General features: G+C 38.5%; 1 protein-coding gene across 2 annotated transcripts in view; it reads left to right on the top strand.

The window, feature by feature from the left end:
• Positions 1-5,434: 5,434 nt before the first annotated feature.
• PEAK1 (pseudopodium enriched atypical kinase 1) overlaps positions 5,435-27,928 on the top strand; it is a 40,922-nt gene continuing 18,428 nt past the window's right edge. The window contains exons 1-3 of one of the 2 annotated variants that reach the window (XM_059824179.1): positions 5,435-8,586; positions 17,016-17,132; positions 19,044-19,240. In XM_059824179.1, coding sequence (XP_059680162.1) covers positions 5,435-8,586; positions 17,016-17,132; positions 19,044-19,240 — 3,466 coding nt within the window. The remainder of the gene's footprint in view (positions 8,587-17,015; positions 17,133-19,043; positions 19,241-27,928) is intronic. The other variant, XM_059824180.1, reaches the window with a different exon arrangement.

Raw genomic sequence — 27,928 nt, forward strand, 5'->3', positions numbered from 1 at the left:
TCTATACTTCAGCTTTTATTTCCAAACTCTGCTGTGGTACTATATAGCATATTTTTTTTTCTTTTCTTTTTTTCCTGCTTGGTTTACATTTCATTAATATATGCTGCAAGATTATTTAAAGCACAGTGCTTCCGGGTGTTGAATGTAAACAAGTGTGTTTCTCAACATGCCTTCGAATTGGGACCATGACTTCTCTGTCTGTGAAGCTCTTCTCTCTGCGTTGTATTTCAGGTACCTAACAGATGTTGCAGTTAGCTTCACTTGGGGTTTTGCTTTCCTTTGAAGTTGGACAAATGATGAAAAATTTAAGAAGAAACTTTTTTTTATGGCATGAAGGACAAAAAAACCCTAATTAGCAAATGTCACGTTTGTCTGTGGACCCAGGTATCTGTGCTAGATGGTTCGGTGGCCCTGAGTCAGAAAGTCTGGACACTCTCTGGGAGATGGAGCTTTTCCACAGCCCATTGCCACCCAACCAGGACAGTATGTGTGAAGTTGGAGCATTTCAGTTTTTCCAAAAAGTCTCTTAAAATGTTTCCAACTATATTAAAGTTTAAAAGAAACAGAAATCAGATAGTGGCAAAGAATAACCATCACTTTATTCTTGTTATGTTAGACTATTGTTTATGATGATCAGTGACTGTCCAGATGCCTGTAAGTGGTTCAGACCAAACCACAAAGCCGTAGTGGTTTTGTGGTGTTCGGGCACTCCTATACAGGAAACCTAGGTTGGATTCCCATTGCTGATTTTTTCAGTCTGAGGACATGCCTGTCAATGGTGAGAGGTTCGTGGGCTGTTCAGTAGCAATTTATTGGACTGTTGTCCGATAAGAAGGCTGCTCAATGCAATTTATTCTGCAGCATAAACATTGCAGGCCCATTTTCATGGATAGCAATGCTAAAAGTAAATGCCTTATGCCTGGAAGAGGACGAACAAAAGGAAACGTGTACCAAGTATCTAGCTAAGAAGAGATCAAAGAGTGATAGTGTTACAATTATAAATGATGAAATGCACACTTGTGCATATTGCTCAGTAATACAGCAGGCATTCATTTAAGGGGAGGTTTTTTTGCAGCATACAGCATTGAAAACATGTCTAATAGGTGCATTCATTTTAATATGCTCATTCATTGAGCAGGCCTGATTAATTAGTGCGTGTCACCATCTGGTACTTACTGAGACTATTCATTTTTTAAAATGTTGAAATTGTAGGGAATGTTGCACACCAATTAAGTTCCTTTTAATTGGATTATGTTAGTATAAAGTATTACTGGAGAAGGCCTTCATTGTGATTCAGGCAGCATGCATCTAAGGGAGACCCGCCAGCCTGAAATTACTTAGAACAACGGGAAAATGCCTGAAATGCGTGTTTATTACTATCTTTGTGCACTCAACAAGGATGATGTCCACAAATAATACTTCTGCATTTCTATGCAAGGTTCAGTTTCCTGACCTGAGGATATCTCAGCTGATTGCTTCATCTCTGCACTGCAACTTGGAATGTGTCATCTTCTCCCTCTGACCTGGAGAATGAAATACGCTTCTGCGTTTCTGTTTGTTTGATATCAACTTAACAGGGCCAGACTGAGCCCTCCTGTGTGCAGCTGTGTATCTGCTGAAATGAGGAGCATTAGTCTCATTTACACAAAGAGTGATTTGGCCTTTAAAGCTGATAAACGGTCTGTGCTGACTCAACCGTTTAGTGAATGAAGTAGCATGATCTGCTGGCTGCAGCACCACATTAGGAGCAGAACTTGTCTGTCTGTACTTGTTCCTGTCACTGTGACTCACTTGGTGAATTTTAGTCACTTAGTGTCACTGCACTGCAGTGTTTCCGTGTATAAATTGTGAATAGTTATGTTTATCAACTTAGATAAAAGGTTTTGAGATACAGGGATGAAATGCACAATGTTGATATTACGTATTTACAGTTAAAACAGCGTTAGGCTTCTAAAGAAAGCATTGTATTTAACATCCGAGGTTGTTATTGCCTTGATTTTGTGGTGATTGGGTATCTTCAAGTAAGTTCTATCATCTGAGCTACTCATTTCAGAAGACCTGGGAGCTCTGCAGAGTACACAGTCCCGTTCCTTAGCAGTTACGTGGGCTGCCATGGAAGCAGGGAAGTTATGGAAGAAAAGATACCTAATCGCTATAGCAGCTTAAGATCTCTTGTTGACCTTTGTTTTGAAGAGTAGGGTAAGAATCTAGAAATGAACGGTGTCGGGATATTTTGTCCTTGCTGTATTTGTGTGCATTTTCATTGCCTTCAGTGGACTCTGCTGCCCCCTGCCAAGCTGCAGCCGCGGTTAACAGCAACGAAAGCAATCGCCTGAGCAAGTGAAGAATGTTTTACGTTTTTTAATACTGAAAGAAGATTTCATTTCTGTTATCACTCATAATCACTCTTGCTATAATTATCACTCATAATAGGGAATCTGTGGTTGAAACGGTAAATGTATTTTCTTTAAAGGGAGAGGAAAACATCAGAAAAATCACTTTTAGTTGCACAGCAATGAAGCCTGCCTGAATTATTGTTAGAATGCAAATACTTGTTTAGACATATAAAGGTCACTATAGATTTTACTTGAAATAGCATGGGAGTGCTTCTGATTTTGAGTATAGAAGTAGCACAATGTTGGAATTCTTTTGTTTGGTTGGGTTTTTTTAAAGTACATTTCCTCTTGTTCGAAGGTGCATATTTCCCCTTTGTTACAGCTGCAGGCAGCATCAAAGCATGCGACAGGAACTGCTCATCCTGCATGTGCCGAAGCCGACTGGAAACCCAGCTGTAGTTTATAAACCTGAGAAGTCAGTGGCTCTTCTCTGTTTCACAGACTGTGTCAAAAATCACGTTAGGGAGCGTGGTTGTGTTTAAACCATTTCCATTAGTGCAAAAGATCTAAAATATCTATACATTTCTGTATTTTCTGTGTACAAGTTACATGTCTGCATTTACAAGGCCTTGTCAACACGTATATTATTTTTAAGGCAAATTGCTGCAGGTGGTACTCCCGGGACATGGGAGGTATGTTTGCACAGAGCAACGACCATGCTGTAGTTTTTACTCCGACTGGAGTGTTGTGTTGTGGTTCTGCAAAGTTTCCTGTAGTTTGCATTCGTATGTTGAGTGTAGCACTCACTCAGGTTAGAGGAAAAGTGATTAGTGTCAGTGTATCTGAGCAAATGAGAGTGAGTACAGCCAGCGGTAAAACATAAAAATGTAGTCATATGAAGGTGTGCAATGGAGTGCTTTCTCATTTCTACCCCAACATTATTAGCAGAAAATGCTTAGCCTGGAACGCCATAAAGCTGTCTGGTTTGTGATAGGATTCTAGAGCAAGTGCATATTATGCAATTTCAGAGAAATAATATCACCCAGTTAAATCTTAAAAACCACACACATATGCACTAACCATTTTGTTTAAATTGTTTGTTCAGAGGTTTTATGTAATGGAGGAATATATTTTCCAAGAAAACATTTCGTTTATATTCCCATTAGTGTAACTTTACTCCTTTTATTTGTTAAATAATGAAAGGAAGGAGCTAACCAGGGTATAAAATTCTAGTATGTGCGCGCTCGCACGCGCTCTCTCTCTCTAATTTTAGGATAATTATTTCTTAACATAATTTTTTTGCCTACAATATATGGGCTTGCAAAGTGTTGAAGCAACAAATCTTGGCAGAGATCAAAAAAATACAAAGGCATTTTACTCTGTATATATAAAACACAGGCTGAAAGTTTGGGCAGATCTCTCTCTGGCAGACTTTCTATCTCTTAGGTCATACAGAGAAAGCTTTTGGCACTGACTTTTTGGCAAAAAGCTTTGTCTGGAAACATATTTAGTCAGCATATGAAATATGATAGCCCTGGTACCACAAATGTGTCTGAAGATACTCTAATAGAGTTAGACTTCAGCCCCATCTGGTGTTGGACCAGCATTGCTATATTAGAGTTTTCCAGCATAGGACAGCCCTTTGCCAAAACACAGAGCAGTACGTGAGGAGACTGACAAATTCATACAAGTGTCAGTTTTATTAATGCATTCTATTGTTTGCTACACTGATGAAAACCAGTTGTGCCCATGGTGAATTCCAGCACAGCCATCCTGCTGCTGAGTTACTAACCACGGGCTCTATAGAGAGCTTCATCTTTAACTGAATGGGTTTATTAATACCCTTTCAGTGTACCTATGTGATCAGCATGTATATTTTCACCTGCAGCCTGTAAGAATATAAAATTATTGATTTTTCAATGCCTGTGTTTACAGAAGTAGCAGTGGACACACAGGTTCTTTCTCCTCAGTAAAATGTCTCCAATAATTTGAGTTACGCAACAGTGACGAAGAGACCAGACTTGTGGATTTGGCTTAGAAGGCTTAAAATCTTCAGGCATTAATTCATGAAACTCTCAAATCCTGGATACTCCAATGACTATAAAGCAGAGCAGATTCATGTTTGGTTTTTACTTAAGGCTGATCGTTTCAGGAAATAAAAAGGCTCACTTTGAAAGACATTTTCAATTTGTTTTCAATTGTTATTTTGGGGCGGAGGGGGGGGTAGGTCAAAAAGCTACACGTGAAACAAATCAGGAACTAAAAATCCATAGCTTTGTTTTGAGGATCTAAGAATGGTTTATTGCCACTATTGTAAGCTAAAGGAGAAGAAATGGTGACTTTCTAGAAAGGTTTCTCCAGCATTTTTATCTGACTTTTCCAGGATTGCAGTCCAGCCTGTCCCTTCAAACAAAATACCTGTCTAGTTATAATTTGACTCTGATGAAAAAAGCGCTCAAATGGCAGAGTTTGGAATTGCTTGAACATTGTTTTGTCGCTTAAGCTGAGCTCATTCACATTTGAAGCTAAAACAAATTATTTCAACTGCATTTAGGAGAGTAAACATACTCTTACTTTCTTGTCTCATGTTTAAGTAGTTCTGTTGAAAGCAACGTGCACTAATCATCGGTTTTATATCCTCTTCCTAGCATTTGTTTTATTGGGCAAAATTAAAGGTCAATGGTCCTGAACTAGTCAAGAGAATTATCCTAAATTCTCAGTCATTGCCACTTCTCTCTCTCTTTCTCTGCTCTCAGTAATAAAGGGCTTAGCTGCCAAAGTTTTAATTCTTCATGTATGAGAAGAATGACATTTGCGACTTTTTTTGCATTTCAGTTAGATCGTTTTGTAGATTTACGTAAAAAGAGCCAAGACGTCAGCAAAAGACCACGTGCTTATTCAGAGTCATTCATAGTGTAAAAAATGTAAGTATAATGATCAACCTGTTTTTTCCCCGTTCTTATCCTCATTCTCTTTTCTGTTTCAGAATGATCACTGCTCAAAACAGTAGCCATACTAAGAGAACGGAGTGGAAACATATGGATGAAATTCTTACCATGCACTGAACAGCACGGCATCAAGCGCAAAGCTCTGGGAAAATGTCTGCTTGCAACACTTTCACTGAACACGTCTGGAAACCTGGTGAATGTAAGAACTGCTTCAAGCCCAAAAGCTTGCATCAGTTACCCCCAGTATCTGAAAAAAAAACCCTCTCACATGGAAATCTGAAAACCAATGCAAACCAAAGTAACAGCCATCGTGGGAGAAATACAGGAAATTTCCGACCACCTGTGGCAAAGAAACCCACTATAGCTGTGAAACCCACCATGATGGTAGTGGATGGGCAGGGTGTATGTGGCGAAATCAGCACACCGGATCATTGTGAGAATAAATCAGTGCCTGCAGGTTGGAACCGAAACAAAGCTGTCTTGAACAAAAAACCACTGAACAATAATAATGAAGATGAAATTGAAGGTTATAGCCATGTTCATAGGCCTTACGGCAACAACGATGGTGTAGGTAAGATACCAAATAACAATAATAACGGACTGACAGAAGTTTTGAAGGAGATTGCGGGTTTGGATACCACACCTCAGCTAACTGGAAATGAAATGAACTCAAGAGAAACTTTCTTGGGAAGAATAAATAATTGTTATAAAAGATCATTAGAAAGAAAGATCCCTCCAAGCTGCATGATGGGTGGAATGAAGGATTCACACAGTAAGCATGTTATTCTGAGTGGAAGCACTGAAGTAATAAGTAATGAAGGTGGACGTTTCTGTTACCCGGAGTTTTCTAGCGGAGATGAGAGTGAGGATGACACGGTTTTTGGCAGCATGCAAGAAGAGCATGAGAGCTGGGATGAAAGTGATGAAGAGTTGCTAGCAATGGAAATTCGTATGAGGGGCCAACCTCGCTTTGCTAATTTTAGAGCTAACACCCTATCTCCTGTTCAGTTCTGTGTTGACAAAAAATGGAATACTGTGCCTCTTAGAAACAAGTCTCTCCAGCGGATCTGTGCAGTAGATTATGACGACAGTTACGATGAAATTTTAAATGGTTATGGGGAAGAGACTGTGATTCTTTATGGGCAAGAGAGCATGCAGAGCATGGTATCTTCTGATTCTACATCTCCTGATTCTTCTTTGACAGAAGAGTCTCGTTCTGGAACAACCAGCAGTTCTTCACAGAAGCTCTGTAATGGAGGGTTATCTCCTAGTACTCCTCAGGACCTCAAACTAATTGAACCAGAATATGAAAGTCTTTGTGATAATCAGCAGGTGAAGGATGTGTCAAAAGCTCCCAGAAACGTTCCGAAAAGTCTAGAAACTCACAAGGCAGTCCTTGCACTTCGACTGGAAGAGAAGGATGGCAAAATTGCTGTACAGACTGATAAGCAAGAGAATAAAAGTTCTTCAGATGTTGCTGGTCAAGCTGTAACTATAAATTTGGTGCCTGTGGAAGAGCAAGCTAAACCTTACAGGGTGGTGAATATGGAACAACCAGTTTGCAAGCCATATACCATAGTAGATGTATCAGCTGCCATGACCAATGAATGTAAGGAGAATCAGACTGAAACCTCAGAAACCAAAAATACATCATCTAACCCAAGCTCACCAGTAACTCCAGGCACACCTGTTACATCCTCTGCAGCATCACCTGTACGAGGAAGTGCTAATCTGAAAAAATCCAGTGCAATCAGATATCAAGAAGTGTGGACCTCCAGTACTAGTCCGAGACAGAAGATACCTAAGGTGGAGTTAATTGCAAACAGCTCAGGACCTTCTGTTCCTCCCAGGAAGGCAAGCCACAAGTCAGCGCCTACTTCACCTACAGCTACAAACATTTCTTCAAAAACTATCCCGGTTAAGTCTCCCAATTTATCTGAGATAAAATTCAACAGCTACAATAATGCTGGCATGCCACCTTTTCCTATTATCATTCATGATGAGCCCACTTATGCTAAGAGTTCCAAAAATGCTATTAAAGTTCCTATTGTAATCAATCCAAACGCATATGATAACCTGGCTATCTATAAAAGTTTCCTAGGGACCAGCGGAGAGCTATCCATCAAAGATAAAACTACGAGTGTAATAAGCCACACTTACGAAGAAATAGAAACAGAAAGTAAAATGACTGAAGCCATAGGAAGTAAACCCACTGAATTTTCCCAAGCAAAGGGGGTGAGTAATAGCTCTGAATGCAGGCTGGGTTCTGTGGCTCAGAAGGTCCAAGAGTTTAACAGCTGTCTCAGTAAAAGTCAGATATCACCACAGAGGAGTCATAGTTCTGACCACAGCTCCCCATCAAGAGTTCAAAAGACAACACAAGAGCCTGCAGCAAAAATAGATGTAACACCAGAGGCTTCTGTTGGCAGCAGCAGCGGTAGAGAGAATGCAAGCATGGTGCTTTCGCAGATTGTGGCTTCTATCCAGCCTCCGCAGTCTCCTCCAGAAACGCCTCAGTCTGGACCCAAGTCTTGTAGCGTTGAAGAACTGTATTCCTTACCCCCTGATGCAGATGCTACTAAAAACACCCTGGTACGACCCAAATCTCTGTTTACGTCACAGTCTGAAATAGAGTCACCCAAGACAGTGGAAAACACTGCCATTAAAATGCAGAAAGATTCACTTTCACAGCCAGTTGCCACTCACTCTCCAAAGCCAGTGAGAGCCACCCCAAATACCACAAGTCCCAAACCAGAGCAAGCACCACCATTTCCTCCTCCACGGTCCACTTCTTCACCCTATCATGCAAGTAACTTGTTGCAAAGACATTTCAGCAATTGGGCCAAACCAAACAGTCCCACCAGGTCGACAGAGGCTGAGTCAATCCTTCATTCAGAAGGTCGCCGAGCTGTTGATGCGAAACCCAAACGCTGGATATCGTTTAAGAGCTTCTTCCGCCGCAGGAAAACTGACGATGAGGAAGACAAAGAGAAAGAAAGAGAGAAAGGCAAATTGGTGGGTCTTGATGGAACTGTTATACATATGCTCCCCCCTCCTCCAGTTCAACGTCATCACTGGTTCAGTGAGGCAAAGTCAGACTCCAGTGAGAAGCCGTCGATTGTTTTCATGTATAGATGTGAGCCGGCACAAGCTGACCACCAAAACAAGAGGGGAGCGGAGTCTGCTATCGCAGATGCACTAGCAAAAGACAAAGGAGAAACACAGGAAAAGTCTCCAGAGAGCTCTGAACAGAAAATAGCAAGCCATTCGTCACCACCTCAGATTCCCAAGAAAATCCCCAGGTAATCTGCTCCTCTTTTTTAGTCGCTTATTCAGTTGTGAACTCTACTGTATATTCCACTGAAAAGGGAAGAAATTAAGGAGTTTTATTATATTAAGTGTAATTTTTTCAAAATATATTTATTTTTTGTAACTAAAGCATATTGGATATCAGAAAGGATAAAAAAGAAATACTAGAAACAGTACCTGATATTTGGAGTTCGTATTGCAGATTCACTAGTATGTCACGATAGCCATGTTACATTGAATCAGATGCATTTTCCTGTATTTCTAGTTTAAAAAAGTGTTCCTATGTTATAGGAAACAAAAGAATTCTTCTGCAGAAAGAGAAGGCAACTATTGAAAAGTATAATAGAAATTAAAAGATCTGTGACTCATAAAAGGTGGTGTGTTAACTTTATCTCACATACCCAAGAATACAAGGGACGCTTATTAACTTGATGCTACACTGCAACATCACTGCAGCACTCCCAAAATAAAAAAGTAATAATAGAATTAAATTATCTATAAAAAAATCTACCTCTATTTTGCAAGGCCTTTAGTGATGAATGTATTTTGTCCCCTAACAGTATTGGATTCAGTAGAGCTGGTTGCTCTGTTTCTGCCTGGCAATCTGTTCTGTGATTTCATTTTTAATTTTTTTAAAAACAGGATTTACTAAAATGATTCGTTGTTTTAATTTCTGTGAAGGTATTTGGCCAGTAGATACTTATTTTACTTAGTTTTAAATTTTAAAATAAATTTAAATTTTAAAAATAAAATTTTATTTTATTTAGTTGAACATTTTAGGTTTTTCTGTTGGTTTAAAGGTCTGTTTGTTCCCTTATCAAGGGTACATATGCCTTCTTGGTTGTCTCTGAACACGAAGAACCATGTTTCTTCACTATGAGGGTGGTGAGGCACTGGACCAGGTTGCCCAGAGAAGCTGTGGGTGCCCCATCCCTGGAAGTGTTCAAGGCCAGGCTGGATGGGGCTTTGAGCGACCTGGTCTAGCGGAAGGTGTCCCTGCCCATGGCAGGGGGGTTGGAACTAGATGATCTTTAAGGTCCCTTCCAACCCAAACCATTCTACGATGATGATTCTATGATTCTTTCCAGATAGGCATTGTTTTCAACATACCGCAGAGTTCCTACAGCTCATGTCAGTGCATAACCTAAGAGGGCTGGAGACATTTGTTGCGATCAGTCATGTGGGCATAGTATGCACTTCCCTGAGTACAGACCACAGCTGTTGATGTATTAGAATATGTCTTGCAATGTTGTTATACAAACCAATTCCAAAATAGCTTCAAACTTGCATGATTTAATTCATTATAACAATAACCTAGTGGTAGGAGATTAAAAATTTGGTAAAGTTTAAGCTATGTGTGAGCCTCAGAAAATGTATCATGGCAGTGCTCCTTGTTTTTCTTTCTCTTTTGTCTATACAAGAAAGTTGCAGTGATTTTTAGTTAAAGTGGTTTTAAAGTTGACTTAAACTAATAGAAATCTCAGTGTGAGCATAGGTTGAGTCTACCATAAAGTGATTGCTGCTTGTCTTAAAGTAAAATAACTATGTCTTAAACTAACCAAGAGCGGCCATTTGCACCAAGTGTAATTAAATCACTTCTATATCACATCTTGGGAACACTGATACAGCATTCTCATGAAAATCAGGACTACTATTCAGACTGTTGGCCTTTTGTCAGACATGGACAGCTTTGGTTTTGTAATGTAAGGTGTTGATAGGATTTATCCTAGTATGATGTAAAGCTGGTTTCTATAGATTTACATTTGAAGTAATTGCCTCAAATACAAGATAGGATGGTCTCCAAAACCTTAGTGTACTGTCTGTTTCTGCAGACTTGGATGAACTGCAAACTCAGGGTCAAGAATTTTGTTTAAAGAAAAAAAGTAGTACATGAAAATTAACAAATAGGGTTTAAAAAAGAATCCCAGTATAAATTGTGGGTGCGAGTTTCAGAAACATTATGCACTTTCACAAACTATTAAAGTCAGTAGGAGCTGTAAACATTCAGCATCTCTGCAAGATGTACAGTACCGCAATAATACAGGGGTGTGGGCAATGACAAAAGGGGGTGTCCCTGTATTTACAGTGCCTATTACAGTTTAAGGCTGAAGACAGCGGGGAACGTACCCAGGGCTAGAACAACCCTCAATAGGAGTCTAGTCTCTCTAGACTTACCTAAACTAAGTGGGGAGAGGTAGGCAGCTTGAATTGGAAAAGTTTGTGCCCTCAACCCCCCTTTAGAGGAACCCATTTTTCTTATGATCTCCAGGGGAACCTAGAGAAAACTAGGTTGTACCAAGGTTTCTTTTAGCAGCATTAGCGAATACATTGCCATCAGGAGATTCACTTGCTCCCACCTCCTCAGTGCCCTGCTCTTGTGCTGTAAGGACAGTTCATGTGATCACCTGTGGTGAACCAGACTGGGGAAGTGATCCAAGTGAAAAGTAACTTTGCAGTTATTTTTCAGCCAGATCAATTTGCTGATCTGACAGGGGGACCAGTCAGGAAGGAGCAGCTGCTTATCTCGGTGGTAAAAGGGCAATAACAGGCCAATGGCTGTGGTCATAGTTGGCACTTGTTCTTAGACTACCCTAGAGATCGTGCTGTTTTAACATTTTATATGTTTGCACTATTAGTGGAATAACTTCTGCCCTTACTATTGAAGGCAATTGGTCATTCTGTCCTTCCTCATTTACTTACTCCAAAAAGTATGTTTGCTCTCTATTTTTCTGAAGTCATAATGATATTGGCTAAAAACATATCTCACAATTTTCCCTGGTGAAAATTGGAATTTTCTAAATGTTGTAATTGGAATTTCTTCTTTCTAACAGTATTGTTCTATTGTTTCTACAAATTTCAAAGAAAATAGACTAATGTGCTGAGAAATATGTTGTGGGAACACTGGACAGTGGTTATGTCTATCCTCCAGTTGTTATATTCAGTTACCTTGATGGAACTTGATGCCTTAAGTTGTTTGGGTTTTTTACTTAATTTTTAATATTATTAAAGACACCAAGTGAAACCTTACAGTGCCAAAAAATGAAGTCAATCTTTTTTTTGTTTAAGGGTTTTGGCTTTTGTTTTTAATATCCCAGTAGGTGAGAATCAGGACTGTCAACTTCCATTTTTGCACAAGCGGGAGACATAACAGACGAGATGCTATACTTGTTTTGTGTTAACTCTTCAGGTATTAGTAAGAGGTTAGTGTTAATTCAGGCTAAAATATGTGCATGGAAAAGATGTTTAAAATATTCGGTTAAGCTTGCAGAGGGTTGGAGGTAAACAGAAGACATGAAGATAGCAATCAATGAACGTGACACTTTTTTAACTGAGAATGCCAACAAAAGTAAGCTGACTGAAAAACCAAACTGATGACCTAGTCAAGCTTTAAAAATGTGAGATTACTGGGGGGTCTTGAAAGCAAATTAAATGAGGATACAATATTTCCTTACTTTGCAGTGTAACATAGTTGTTCAAGATTGGTAACATAGCCACAAAACAGCTGAATGTATTTCAAGTTATCACTAGAAAGGTCAGATTTTCCCTTTGAACAGCACTTGTAAAATACTCAGTTCTTTGGAAAGCTGAAAACTATCTCTCTGTTATACAAAAGGACTTGGTATTGTTTTATCCATGTGATTCTTTCTTTCTTTCTATTTGCTGCCAGGATGCACATACGATGGTTCAAAAGGAGCTAGCAAATACTCATGTATTAAATTTACAAAAAATTTGTAGATGGATTAATTTTTGCTAAAAATCAGCAGTCACATCAGCTGTATCATTAATTGGAATGAAAATCAGGTGTTCCTAGAACACCTGAAGTACATGATGCAGCAGCTGTTCTCAGGCAAAACCTAAAATTGACCTCTAAAAAAAGATAACATGATATTTCTGGCCTAAGTCTTTGTAATTGATGAAGGTGGTACAGCACAGTGTGGAATCCACACAGAGGTTTAAAAAAAAAGATTCTTCAAAGGCTTTGTTATGTAGCGGATCGGGCTGTTGCTATTGGATTTTCACAAGATAAAGGTTCTCTTCTCCTTCATTGAGAGATCACTGCTTATACCCAGTAGCAGCTTTTTAGATTGAGACGTTTCCTAAAAGAAAACTGCAGCACAGCCTTCTGATTCTTCCTTTTCTATCTTCATAAACCACATCAGAGCTGAACTAAAACCTCATTCAGCACTGCTAGATGGCAGTGCCTTTATAAATCAAGGTACAACTGATTTGTGCACAGCCATTTCCATTTCAGTTACGTATTAAGCTGAATAGTTTCCTTTCATAGCTACAAGTCAGCCATAACTTTCCTTTATAGGATTTTTGGGCCAGACTTGGATGAACTAAAGATAAAACTGTATGTTTACTGAAATACTTTCTTCAAGTAGTCTGTATATTCATTCCATTCTGGTTTAGGTAAGAAAGCATTTCTTCATAGCTAAAGTTGAGGTTGCCAATCTACTTCCTAAAAAGATGTTAACTTTGTCAAAAGGATTTGAAACTAAGCTAGTAATTGATATGAGTTCTGTTGTTCCATAGCTATAGAAGATCACTATATATCCTGTTGTTTCATCTTCCTTCCAAAAGGAGTGAAATGCTTATTATGTGTGTGTATATATACACACACATTTTAAAGATCTGTTTTTTTCTTAAAAAACATGCTTCTCCATTGCATCAGAGGACACAGATATCAAAGCTTTTGGAAATGTCTTGTTTTCCTTCAAATCTTACCCCAGTGCCACACTCATTGTACAAACAGTTCATCTTGAGTAACTTCCAGCCACATTGCTGCTCCTGAAATTAACATCAATGTCAGCGACGGATGAGAATCTTTTCGAAAATTGGCCAAAGGCTTGCATGATTCCTGCCTGCCATGGAAGCATTTCAGTAGCATACGGCATCCTCAAATGATTTTGTTGTGCTTGCTTGCCTTGAGGTTGCTGACGACTGTTCACACTGTTTGCTTTAAATTACAGTAAGCCAAATGTGATTTCAAGAATCTGAGTTAGGCATCAAATTTCCATCTACAGGCGTGATTTACAGGGTGATTTAGAGCACTAAGACTTAAAAGGCCCCAAATGGGTTATCTCTTCAGTGGGGTTGTTAGTAATTTCTGTTATGCCACCAACTGTTATTTAAGGAAAAAAATATAGGTGACTGGGGCTAGAGGTGTGCCACAGTGCATATCATCTGTGGTCTGGATTGAGAACCTGAACGGCGCAGGAAATGGAGCTTACCTGTAGTAGGGTCTCTTGATTCAGTGGGACAGGAGCAATGAAATTACTCAGAGTGCTCTGTATATCTAGAGGAATACGGATGTTGTAACAGATTACTCAGTAAAAACAACTGGGATCGTTGTTCTTCAAAAATGTAGACATATATTAAGATCAGGATCACATCCAGAGACAGGCAGGAAGAACCACTGCTGCCACATTCCACTTCGTCATTGTCATTGATCCAATCATGCAGATTCCACAGCTGCGTCACAAACTACTTGACAAGAGAACAAAATCTTTTAAATCACAGTAGGGCTCTGTTTGAAACAAAGTCCTTCCCAGTTTAGAGGACCTCTTGATTAAGTCCTAAGGTAAGGTTCTCACCTGAATCCAAAACCTTTTAAGTGTAGCTGGCATAAATTGGTGAGGAGAATTGAAGGATGTTATAACTGAAAATTCTTCTTTCAGCAAGTCTACTGAAATGGGAGAAATTCTCACCTAAAAAGTTCAGGTGCAACTATCAACTCCCCCTTCTCCCCAAATCTATCTTGATTTGCTTTATTTCTAGATATCAGCAAGGTTTATTTACCTTTCGCAGCAGTGCTCAACAATGCTTTTAAGAGCATTAACTGTCTATCTTACCTTGTGTCATCAATGAAAACCTTCTGTGAGATTTTTCTCTAGAATATCTCTATGCTAACAGAATTGGAAATTATGCATGTTGATCAAGCAAAAAGGTTGGTAACATTTTATGTGAAGATTTGTAAATACTGAGGACTGTTAAAGAAGCAAGTAGAAAGGATTTTACTATTTATTATTTTATAAATTTAGATTGAGAAATGGTAAATCATATATTATTGATCTTAACTCCTCTAATACAGTCTGTAAAATGGAAAGACCAAGAACTTAAAAAACCCGTTTTTCTTTATCCATTTTATAATGCACGGTTAATCTGTGGAACTCATTGCCATTAAGTTTCCCTGACACTAAAGAGCTTAGCAGGATGTCTTTACTGGATTATCAAATGTATTCCTATTATCCATGCAAACATCGCATTATACAAGATTTAAAAAAAAAAAAAATATATAAATTCTCATGCCTCGGGACTAAGCCAACTTCTAAATAATAAGAATTAGAAATAAACTTTATGGCTCAGTTATTTCAGATTGTCAGTTGAGAAGTTTCTTTCATTTTCCTCTAAAGTGACTATTTCTGGCTAATGGCGGTGATGAGGAACTGAACTACAAGAGCCACTGGGATGGAGTTTCTGTACCCATAATGTACTCTGATTGAAAACTGGGCACTGGTCATCTTTGCTCAGTGTTTTGCAGAAATATAGTGGTCTTTGTGTTCTGAGTGGAAGTTCCTGTGTAAAGTGGCCTTTGACCGCCCTCAAGCCATTAACCTCTCTGCGTTTTTCCTCAGGCATTTTTCAGTCAATTTAGGCTTTATATTAGCTTTATTAGCATAAAAGTGTAGGGGCTGAGGAGATCTCAAAGGGATCTCTTTGAAACTAAATATATCTACAAGTTCCACAGATTATTTTTGTTGAGTAAAACTTTAAGTCATCTTCCGTGTCGGGCTCTCTCATCTCAAACTGTATGACTACCATTGATTATTGCTTTGCTGATGTCCACTCACGGAGGAGATCAAAGTCTCAGCTGGGTCTAAGGCCACATCAGCTTCTCCGTTTCTGTCACTAAATTCTGCCACTTGGATTTCTGTGCTGTCTTACACAGAACTGTACTCCACTCAGCTTGACCTCTAGATCTGACCCTAATTAAGGAATGCACTCTCAGAATAGCTTCTTACAAGTATGCCACTTTATCTCCCTCATATTCATTGCTGTTTATTAATCCCTCTAATTCAGAGTGCTCTGAATAGAGGAAAATACAGGTCAAACAATAGCTGTGATTCCGCTGTCCTTACAAGAATTAACCCACTACGCAGCCTGCTTTCTGGATTCTTACTACTCCCAAAAGCCCGAGGCAAGTTAGACCACGTAATCTTTTGACTGTCCTCCAAAAACTGTGTGAAGGAGTAGAGCCTGCGGGAAGGAGTTAGGGGCATTTTCCCTGCAGAAAAAACACTTTTAAAACAATTTTGAGCTTGTGCACATGTGAATGACAAGTATGTGAATTCAGTGACATGTTATCTGAAGGACAGTCATTTTTATGGCAAGGCTTTTTTTCTGCACATAATCTCAGCTTCTTAGGAAAACAAAAGTGTTCTCTGTGTGTGGAGGGCTGCTCCCTCCACTAACTGAAGAGTTGTTTAGTTTCAGCCACACGTGCCCAAGGAGCACAGTTCTCTAAGGTAACTCATTTCCTATGAAGTTGTTTTTGACATTAAAAAGGGAAGAGAAAAAGGCTTGGACAGAGGAAGCTGCACCCACTACGGTAAAAGCTAAATATGCACTCTTATGCAAGGCATCAAAGAATCCATCCTGGCAAAATATCTATAAATATCCCAAATAAGGAGATAGCTTTAAGTGTCGCTATCAACAAGCAGACCCAAAGTTATCAGGCTTTAATGGTTCTAATCTCAGAGAACTGCTTGTTTATCAGCTGCTCTGCTTTTCTCAAAAATTAGTAGTTTTAACTGTTTAGACTATTTCATGAAGCAAAATCAGTTGGGAATTTGGTTCTTGTAGCTTACTGAGTGAGGATGTTTTCCCCTTTTGTTCCTTCTGTGTTCTCTTGGCGCTGATTACGGGTTGGTATTTTGCTGGTTGAGTCACTGCACTGCGTATGTACGCTCGATCTCTCAGTCTTTACTGTTAAGCTACAGGGAAGCATTTCCCCACAGATTTCATGGTCTGACATCTAACTGCTGTGATTTAAAAATGTATTAGATTCAGACTCTAAAACTGTTTGGAATACAGGACTGAGATACTCACTCACCTGTAACAGTAGGTTAGTCTAAGTTCTTAAAACTCTTCTTGAAATTTGAACCTGCTTTTCCTTAACTAATTAACATGACTAAGACCATAGCTGTCATACCACAACAGTGATGTAGCAGACTGTGAACTGTTTTTCATCCAGGAAGGCAGTGGAAGAGTTAAGAAGGCAGGGCTCTAACTAACTGGTTTCCTGGGGCGCTCTGGCAAGTCCCTGGGACCAACCCCCTAAGGTAAACATTAAGGTGCAGTAGGTGTATCACTCTGTGCAGAGTTCAGCCCTGTTGCTTACAGCTTGCACAACTTGTAGCACATCAGAACACTGTGGAATCAATGGCTCACCAGAGTTTCAAGACATGATTAAAAGACTCAAGAAGGCCCTGAAAGAATTTCCTTTAATGGGGAATTGTGTGAGTGAGTACAGTGGGTGAGTTGTTTTTTTTTTCTTTCTTCCTTTCTAGCTGTTGGTTTACTTTGGCAAAATGCTTCTGAGCTTAGGTTTAGTGTATGTGCTTGCATGTGTCTGGTTTGGGGAATGAATATGTTCTGTACCTCACCAGTCAATACTAAAAAATAACTTTGAGATATGATAATTCCTGGTTTGTGGCAATGACAGAACTGTAAAGCTATTAGAGCCTATTCCTTCTTAAAGAAAACATTCTTGTTGAGGAATGCAGGTATGTATATGATTTACAGCAACTACAAGTCTTTAGTTTAATTTCTCATCATCTTGAGAGCCTTGTTACTGCTTTATTTTATGTATGCTTTACTCTGAAATTATATTAGGTTAACTCTTTAATGTGGATATATTTATGGCACATGGAATGTTCTTCACACCATTCCTATGCATGGTACTAAAAATGAACGAAAAATTTTATGCTGATTAAAGATTACATCTTTTTGAACTTATGCCTTTTTTTCTCTTTTACTAACAAGTTCTAATGAGTTTTGTTTGTATCAGCCTGCAGTTAGAATTCATGAGTCTGAGTAGAAATGGCATGTGCGCGCTGCACCATACATGGGGTCTTGTGTTATGCAAAGTATTGGCATGTGTTAATCTTTGTAGTCTGGGATTGCTAGAAGATTGTGTATCGTGATCGTCAGTATTTTGGCTTTGGCTTAGAGAGACATACGCCTATAATTTATGTTAACACTTTGAGAATATAATCTTTCCACTGTAAGGATTTGTATTACGGCAGCTCAGCTGCTCTGCCTGTTTAAAAATACTAAGTTTTGTTTCTGTTCATCAGAAGTTATATTAAGTTTTAAATCTGTACCACAAAAATCAAATATCTGTGCAGATATATGATGTGGTGATCATCTTTTGAAGGAAGTGTGTTACTCCTATCCCTTATGGAAGTCACAAGGACTTAAAATTCTTGCTGTTCTATTTGGTCAGGCTGTAATAATGAGAACTAGTGAATAGGACGTATGCCCTCAAGATTTGGCCTGTAATGAGTATTTGTTTCTGTGAGTGAGAGCATAAAGGCACAGAAATATTTTTGCTCTGACATGTTTTATGTGGCATATTATTGATAATCGCTGCTACATTTTCAATAGGATTGTTTTTTTTAATAAACCTGAATATTTTTTTAATATATCTATATAATGCATCATTTTAAAATCATACTGAAATCAATATATCCATGGAAACTGATTGCATCCATGATTTTCATAGTTCCATGCTATAAGTAATCACAATTTGATTAAAACTGTGCTTGCTAAGAGCAAGCACAGAAGAATGTCTTCATGGCCTTTTGCAATTGGCCTAATGCAGATGGATTTTAATCCTGGAGAATTTTATATGGGAAATAGATTACTGGCTTAGATGAGCTAGGTCTGTTTCCCAAAGTGTCAGTTCCCAAAATCCTACCAGTATATGAAAATGTATCATTAAAGTTTTATGCATTTATTAAGACATAACAGCCCCCTTGCTATACCTTGGTATCTTTGATTAAAGCAAAATTGTCCTGATTGGTAAAAAGCACCTTAAGCTCTGCTGCTGTCCTGTGAGTCCTACATGTTTTATGCAGAATCGTGCCCGCATATATATGCGTACATATGTTGATTGTAGTCAGCTGTAAAACATTTTATTATTCCTTTTGTATGAAAGGCATGAACTACTACATGTTACTATTTCCGTCAAAAGTTGTTTCTTCTTACTAAGGAAAACAAATACTGTAGAAAGTTGCTCTTAAAAAAAGGAGGGTGAAAGGAGCTTATTTCTTTACCAGTTCATTCCCTTTCCTGAAGATAGTTAATGCCTAATCTGGTATTTTGCCAGTAGGATCTAGTACCCAGCTTTGCTCTCCAGGTGATTCTGGTTTGTTTGTTTCAGTCAAGTGCCCGATGATACGACGCTGGAGGATTTGTCCCCTCGTGTTCCTAGAGCTGTGTTTGTGAAGCAGGACAATGGCGGCAGTGCCTCGGTCATACCAGTATCATCTGTCCGTGTCCCACAAGGGGAGGAAGAAAAGGAAGAAACTTCAAATTCTCCTGACTTAAATCCTTGCAGTGCTACGTACAGCAATTTAGGTAAGTGTATTCTCGTAGAAGAAAATTTAAGTTAGATCAGATTTTGGATACCTTTCCAGGCTGTGAAGAACCTTGTCTTCTGAACAGCTCAATACGCTTTCATAAGGTTAGTTTTTAAAGACAAAACTTTTTTATATTAATTTATAGAAAATAAAATTTTGTTGTCTTATTCTGAGATACACAACCAAGACAGTGAAGATTCAACGAACTCAGGGGTTTTCTTTCCTATGATTTTAAAACTGTCTTTTAATTGCCCTTAATGATAAACATCTCAAACACTTTTAAAAGACACATTGTTTTATCTATTTGGAGAAATTTATATCAAAGAGGTTTAAAATACAGAGTAAATTGCCAAATTTTTTTAGAAACGATAAGTAGATTTCAATGTTTTTTCCAAACTTCGACAAAAGATAGCACTTTTTATTGCAGAGCATCAATAACTGCTAAAATATTTGTAGTCATCTTTTGTTGACTAAAACCTTTCTTATCCTAGTCTGAGAGTTTACTTTTGCTCCTTCAGAAAAGTTTAAGGTACTGCACAGTCTGTTCAGCTATCACTGAATTCCTGACTCATATTGAAAAGATACATTTATGTAGGGCTTCTCTGGAAGATAAGTGAGCAAGACAAATAAGCATCTCCCGATAGGTAGTATCAATATTATCAGCCTAATTTTCTAAAGCATTTTGATTTAAAGTACTGTGAATTTAGGAATACCTACAGCCAGATTTTCTAGAAGAACAAAAATCTCTCATTTATTTATGTTCAAGAATATCTGAATACATGTTTTTCACTAGCACTCCAGTCTTGTAAGCATACCAACTTATTAAGCATTTGGACAAGAGTAAACTGACTCCACTGAGATGGCTCACAAGTACAGGGGTTTGGCATGTCCACACAGGTTTGAGGGATCAAGGACTAAATTTTAAACCCTCAGGTGCATACATTCCTTAGACATTTAGTGATATTGTTCCTTTTTTTTGCGTAAATGTTGAATTAGTGGCAAACTTATTAGTGTGTTCTGCTAACGAAACATTAAGTAGGTATTGTTTATAAAGCATAAAGAGGAAAAGTATCCTGCCCAGGAGTGATACTAACATCTACCAAGAAATTGTAACTTCAAGGAGGAAAACTAAAATTTATATTTTTATGGTGAATTATTCAAACATCTAATGAATTATTTTCAATTCACTGAGATACACATATATATCTGTATCTATATATTTTCTGTATTTAGGACACAGCTACATTACAGAGAGAATCCAGGCAGTAGATGTAGCTACATCAAAACTATTTATTAGCATGGTTAGCCCATGTTCCTAACCAGACTGACATATAAAAAGATCAAGCTAAGGTATCATTTAATGTATGAAATATCACTTATTCCTCAGGGTGAGATTGCTCCTACAGCCAAGGGATTACTTGCATTTCATAGCCAAAGTGATGATACTGTGAATCTTCTGTTTAAATCGTTAGTCAATTTAGCTCAATTTTTTTATGCAAGATGTTACACCTGATGGCAACTGCTTCATCATACAGAGTTAGATGTGCTTCTGTCCATAGATCTCTGTCCTTCCCACAAGATCTCACAAACTGGGAGTGTAAACTCATGGGAAATGCAATGAAATACCTTTTAAACACTGGAACAGGTTGTCCAGAGAAATTGTGGAGTCTCCATCTGCGGAGATACACAAAACCTGACTGGACATGGTCCTGGACAACCTGCTCCAGCTGACCCTGCCTGAGCAGGGAAGGTTGGACTTGACCATCTCAAGAGGTTCCTTCCAACCTAAATGCTTCTGTGATTCTGTGATCACTTCCATCAGTCCGCATTTTCATCAGTGTTGTTCCTGTGTGTGAACACTCTTTCGTAAAACCCTATAAAACTGAACCCCTCAGCATTGGGTCGCTTTCAGATTTGCTGTCATCAAAGTAAATTTTAGGTATGAAAGAGTTAAATTAACTTTTAGGCTTGACTTGGTCTGGCTTGGCAAGCTTGCTTCTTGTTGTTAAAAGCAATGCTACCCTAAATGGCACTGAGTTCTCTGGCTATCGTTCAAACTTTTCTCTGGTTTATTCAAGCAACCTCACTTTCTAATTCAGATAGCTATCAAGAGATTTCTAGGCAGGGATATGGAACAATTCCTACTTGTTTTCACATCTTACATCACCTAAGCAGCAAAATCATGTATTTTGTAGAATTAACAAGTACTGACGTGTGTAACTGAAAGAAGGGATGATACGAGAATATGTAATATAATTAAGTTACATCACATTTGACTCTTGCTTCAACTACAATTGTACCTACAGTTACCTTTTTATAACTGCATACTACAGTTTGTAGTTTGTAAAATATATCACGCGAACATTGCAATTTGCAGCATAATGAACAATATTCACTTTTTAAATACTAACCTAATACATAGTCTGTGTTTTTTATTGAAAGGCAAATAATATTATGTTCTTACTTTGATAAATGTCTAATCTTCAGTTGTGACATGTCGCATGAAATTTTATGAACAGAAATAATGGCAAGCTTTGGTAAATTTTCATCTGCAGTCAGGTAGTAGTTTATATCAGGTACTACCCTCAAATATATCTGGTTTTGCCCTTCCCCTGCTCCCACGGGAGTTGTCCCATCATCAGTTTACAGTCCTGCCCGCAAAAGCTGCAAGTGTACTAGCAAGTATTTGTCAGGAACCAAATTGCAGATGCAAAATTTGAGAATAGCTCATGTATAAAATATGAGCTGTATTTGTTATTTCATCTACCGTGTAAAAACATACATCTAGGAGTTAAAAAAAAAAATGCAGGCAAGCCTTACAAGATAGAGGATTCTCTTCTGGGAATCAGATACAACATAAAAGACTTGGGGCTTTCAGGAAACCTGAGGTCCCACCATGATGACAGCATAAAAGAGCTCAGTATGTTCCTGGGTGTATAAACAGGAGGAAACTTCAATAGGAGTAGAAAGGTTATGTATATCTCACTGTTACCCTGCAACTGCCACGGCCATAGTCAAGCCCTGGTGACCACAGTTTAGGAAGAGTGTTTAAAAAAAAAATGTACAGGCTCTAAAGAAAAGCTTTGAAAATGCCTAGTATTGTGGCAGGCACTTTTATAGGGACTTATTCAAGAAGCTGAGTCTGTTTAGCTTATCAGAGAAAGCAAGTCTGGCTTGATCATCGTGTGGATGCTTATGTGGTGAGCAGAACTGTGGTGAGGGATACCTTTGGTATCAACAATCAACAGATTTAACAAAATCCAGTGTCTGCCAGTTGAATCTAGATGCAGAAACAGATGTTCAAATGTGTAAGGTAGGGCCTGCATGTTTCTTTTTTAAGGTGTGCCCTTATTCTAACAGTAGTTAATTCAGGTAAGCCCTGTAGCTTGTGGTAAGGAAGACAATAGACTAGATGATTAAAATCCTCTCCTTTACAAATCTTTAAATTTTTCTCTCTTTGTCTGAATTTGTTCGGGAAATTGGCTTGATTGAATTTGCATTGCTGTAAGTAGATTAAGATATTCTCAATATACTCAGGATAGTATTTCTATCATTTAAAAAAGAATAGGATATTTTATTATCAGCTATTTTTCTCCTTACACCCCAAGAAAAGGTGAAAAATGGAGGCTAAGTTTCTAGGTTTTATGATTGCTGACATTGGAAAAAATCCCAAATCACAGCATCTGCCATGGAGTACTGCCTCAGTCAGTAAGTCAGACCAGGGTAGTGTGCTTTAGCTAGGCTATAAATAAGGTAATGAAATCATTGTTGACTAACACTGACAGTTCAGTGACAGAAAGCGATTATAGTATCAGTGTGATGCATTTTGTATAATATATAATTAGTACAGGTAGTATCTTTAACATGGTGTAATGGCGGACAGGTAGCAAGACCTGACAAGTCACCAAGGCAGACAAGCTGTTGCATCTGAAGTTTTTATTTGTCTAGTACCTGCAGCCCATCTTACTATAGTTCTGTGCTGTGCACAGTCTCAAACTATTGGTGAGAAACCAGAGGTGCATCGTCAGTGTTAGTTAACGAATGTTAGCCTTCCTTTCTGTTATATATATTACCATTCTGGTACGATTTTTTTATTAAATGAACGATAAACATGTAAACAACTGAGTATAATACAGGATTAACAATCACATTCATGTAAATCTGTGTACTGAATAATTTTATAGAATAGTGTTGTACATGTATTGCGTTTGTTGGAATAGGGGCTGTGAAGTATGCTGGTTGCTTTTGCAGTGATTGGAACATACTTTCATGCATTTGTGGGTTTTTTCATGGTTGGTTATTTTTATCAGTTAGGGTAAGAGTGTATTAAGGAGTGATGTATTTTGTACTGGTATTAAAGATCGGTATAATTGATCTGCTACTTATACAGAAAAGTCTTTTCCAGGCTCTGTATTATAATAAAAAAGCAGATTTCAAAGGATGATCAATATCCAAGTACAGGGGGGCAGTACTAAGACAAGGTTAGAGAGGGGGAATTTGTACAGTGAAGGTGGCCCATCTGGGGGTTTTACTTGGTGAATACGTTAATCAGCCTTTATAACTGGACTTTGTAACGTGAAACAGGGATGTACTGACATGAGAATTACTGGGACATCTGACTCCATTCCTGGCTGAGGGGAGGAACAGGTCAGCAGAGGCTGCCAAAGCCAATGCTGCTGGACCGCTCCAAGATCCAGCTGTGTGATCAGCTCGGCCCTGTCTTACAGTGGGTTTCCTGCAGACACATAAGAGCCACTCGAAATTCCTCTTTCTTGCTGGTCTCCACTGTAGAGAGTCCACAGTTTTGATTTTAGTTCTTTTGGGGTTTTGATAGATGTGGTCTTGGAAGATTGGTTACCCATGTTGTACGTGCATGATTATTAATTTTTGCTGTTCTTGGCGATGCAAAATGTGGAATTTTTGTCAAACCGATGTGATAAGTTGGAGAGTGGCAGAGATGAGAGTCATTCTGCCCATTTTAGCCTTCTGGGTCCTGTTCATTCATCTAAATCACTGCACTAGGGGATTAGGGATTAAGGAGTACTATAAGGGTCATTGAAACTGAGAACAGGGTTAAGAATCATGGCAATAGCCTAGTTACTACTGTGAATACTGGAGTATTGTTTTCAGCTCTGTTTTCTAATTCACATCTTCTCACAAGGAACATTATCCTTGGATGAGAGATGGTAATGGCATATAATCAGAAAAACGCTTTCAAAAATAAGGAGAATGTAGGATAGATTACCATGTCAAGAGTAAAATGAATTTGGAAAAAGTACAGAAGCAGCCTGCTGTCATTGGTCTATTGGACTAACATATGTTATGTACTGTAGAGCAATAAACGTCTCAGGAATAGTTCTAGTCAAGGAAGGATGGAAGCATGCAGTGTGTCACCCACTTGGCTTGCCTAATTCACCACTAGTTGTTTTCTCAATTAAAGAAGCATTTTCCTTCACAGTTCTGAAATTTCTTGACAGTGTGTACTGCTGATCTGGTCTAAGCAAAAAGGAAAGGTACATGGACTATCGAGAAATCTAAACAATAATTATGCATGACATTACTCTAAGAAAGACATGCTCATGGAATATAAATTTGAATTAAGCCTGAGCTCAGTGTGTCAGATTTTATAGTTTTATGAGCTAACATAAACAGGTTGCAATGCAAAGTCTGATGATAAATTAGTTGCCTGGAAAAATAACATTTAAATGCTTTTTTTTTTTTTAGGGCTGATCTAGAGTTTCAGACCTCTGCAAAGTATCTGGAGGCTTAAGTATTAATATTTAAATAGTGTAGTGAGTTTCTATAATGGAAGATGTTATCGAACTGTAGAATTACTTGAAGCTCTCTGGAAAGCTGCTATCTATAAAGAGTTAAATTTTTTCTGTCTTTGAACAGTTTGGAAGCCACTTCAAAGATCTCTGTAAATGGTAGCCTAGCATTGTTCCTGTTCTTCCTTTTCATTTGCCTCCCAAGAGTGTAGCTCAGGCTGAACCTTGTAATGTTGGAGAGTCTGTGCCATAGGTAAGGAAATGATGGGTTTTAAGCATGCAAGGGGAGAATTAAATGATAGGCAAGAAAAAGAAGCAAATGCTCTGCCATAGTGGCATGCAAAAGATCATTTTTGTGCCTTTGACAGGGACAAAATTTAAGACAACCTTTTCCTTGCTAGACAATGAGTTTAAAAAAATGTGGGACATGCAGTATCACACCATGCTTGGGGAATGCTGAGCTGGAAAGACTAGCCGAAAGGGCATGAAAGAAATGTACAGTGTTAAGGACGCAGCATAAAACCAGTCCAGATATGAAGCTTTTCAAACACGTAATACAGATGGATAGATTCCAATATGGAGAATTTTTCTTGTGGGGAGAAACTGTACGGCAACATGATATGTTTTACAAACTCATTTTCCTCAGCTGAGAATACTTGAAAAAGTAACTGCATCATGACTTGTACATGCGGTTCTCCCCACCAGACATCTGCAAAGACAACTTCTGGTTATTAAAACCTTCTTCAGTTATGTTTTGATGTCACAGTTCCAATAGCTATGCAAAAGCAGCAACTAGAGAAAGTCACTGGTTGCAGTCGCAACACCCTTTTCTGTATGAATCACTTTTGGAGGACAGGGCCATTAAAGCAGACAGAAAATAAGAGAATCAAGAAGAAACGCTGTTATAAATCATACCTTTCTTGGAGAGGGCTTCTGCTGCTACTGCTTGAGATGTGTATCTTGCTCTAATTTGTTTTCTTGCTGTTTCCCTCTAGCATCTGTGCAGTCCGTGGATTAGCAAGTCACACGAGCAACGCATATTAGGAAACTGCCTCCTGAAATAGTAGCCTTTCTCAAAACCCCAGCAGTTGGGCATAGTGGCATAGTGGGGAAGAGGGTAAGAATGAGAGAATAGGCAAGTGATCTTTAACACAGAATGTTGCCAGGGGAGAAGTACATAGGTCACAGATTTTGTAAGAGTAAGCAATTGTGGAAGACGACACATGTTTGGATGAGTAGGAAAATTGGATACGAAGTAGAAATGAACTTGTCTCAGGATTAAGCAGAAGACTGTGGCATCTGGATGTGTGCATCTGGCATGCAGACATCAATTCTGCTTTTGACTCTGAATCATGCCACTCTTCATCTGTGCAAAAGGTACCTTTCTGATAGAGTTCCTGTACTGCTCAGCTGGCACCACTGCTACATGCTGCAGCGTATCAAATGGTGAGAGGAAGAGCTGCTATTGTAGAGCACGCTCACTGCAATGCCAAGATCAGAAAGGAGCAGTAGAGGGTCCTCTGAGTGTTAAATTTTTTTAAGCAACCTTGACAATGATTTGAGAGAGATATGCAGGGATTCTCCAATATTTATAGCCTTTGAACATTTTTATTTTGTGGGAGCTAAAAAGTGATAACCCAGGGGAGTAGTCCTATGCAATCTTCCCTGACGATCAGGCGTGTACAAAGGTAATGGAATTTCCTGCTCAAAATTCAGTTTTCTAAACATTGGGATATCCAGGTTTATCACAAAATCCATAAGGCTTTTCTGAGGGTTTCTTGAGCTTAAACAAAAGATAGAGATATAACTTTCATTTGTGACATTGTCTCCTTGGAATACTTGAAAAGAGAATGATTGTTAAGAATTCAAGAGCCAAGGCTATTCTGTTTGTGGATACATTTAAAAATACAGTCCTCTCTGATCTTCTGAAATTAAGAAGTCCTTTTCAGCATTCTAACCCAGTGTTCCAGGGTTTTGTGCCTCCTGGCCAAGCGGATCTTAGATTCTGTAGTATTCATAAAAACTGTAACAACGTATCTTAAAGTATAAAGGAAGCTATCTTTTTTCTTTTCATAGACTGCAAAGTAATTTATTATTAATTATGGACCAAAGTGATGTAATTCAAATCTGAATCTGAGAGTCCCCCTAGTTTGGTTCAGCATTCCAGTTCAGTCCTCTCTTTACAAGGATTCAGCACGTATTATAAATAGTCAAGTAGTCGTAGTGTCTTTCTACTTGCTGTTCCCTTATTAGAAAAGATGTTCAGCTGCAATTATACAGAGCATCCCTTTCATGTCTGCTGTGTTGCAACTGTAAAAATTGGCTTCTTACCTTACCATGATAGTCAATGAACCTCACAGGAGTAGTAGAAAACAGAAAATAATTTCTCTGAAAATAGCAGTTGATTATTAAGAGTGGAAAAATCTCATTTTGATGAGTAACAACTGTTTAATTGTCCCAGAGCAGCGAGTTGGTCATTTGTATTGTCTGTTTATTGTTTTTTTATTCTCTCTTATGTTATTGTCATTTATTTATTCTTAATTTCCAAGGACTCTGGCAGTTATAAAACATAATTGTCCTCTCTAAAAGCCATGCAAAACACATGTCAGGAAGTTTATCTTCCCTAGAAGCACACAAATGTTTGAAACCAGTCTGTCAGTGGAAATCCTGTGCTTTTGTGTGTGTAACCAGCTGTTTGGAATCTCTCGACTGAATCTGGGTCAGGTTATCTATGAACACAATATTGCCAACAAAGGTACCCATGGCAAGTGAGTTAAGGGAAATGTATTAGAGAAAGTTATGGTTAGGGGGAAGGGGGTGTGAGTTTTAAATTGTAGGGTAAAAAATACTTACGGTTTTGTAATCTCAAAATATGATCCTACTCTCACTGAAAGCAGTGGCAACACACTTGTCAACTT

Source organism: Gavia stellata, chromosome 13, assembly GCF_030936135.1.
Source record: "Gavia stellata isolate bGavSte3 chromosome 13, bGavSte3.hap2, whole genome shotgun sequence".
Taxonomy (NCBI): Eukaryota; Metazoa; Chordata; class Aves; order Gaviiformes; family Gaviidae; genus Gavia; species Gavia stellata.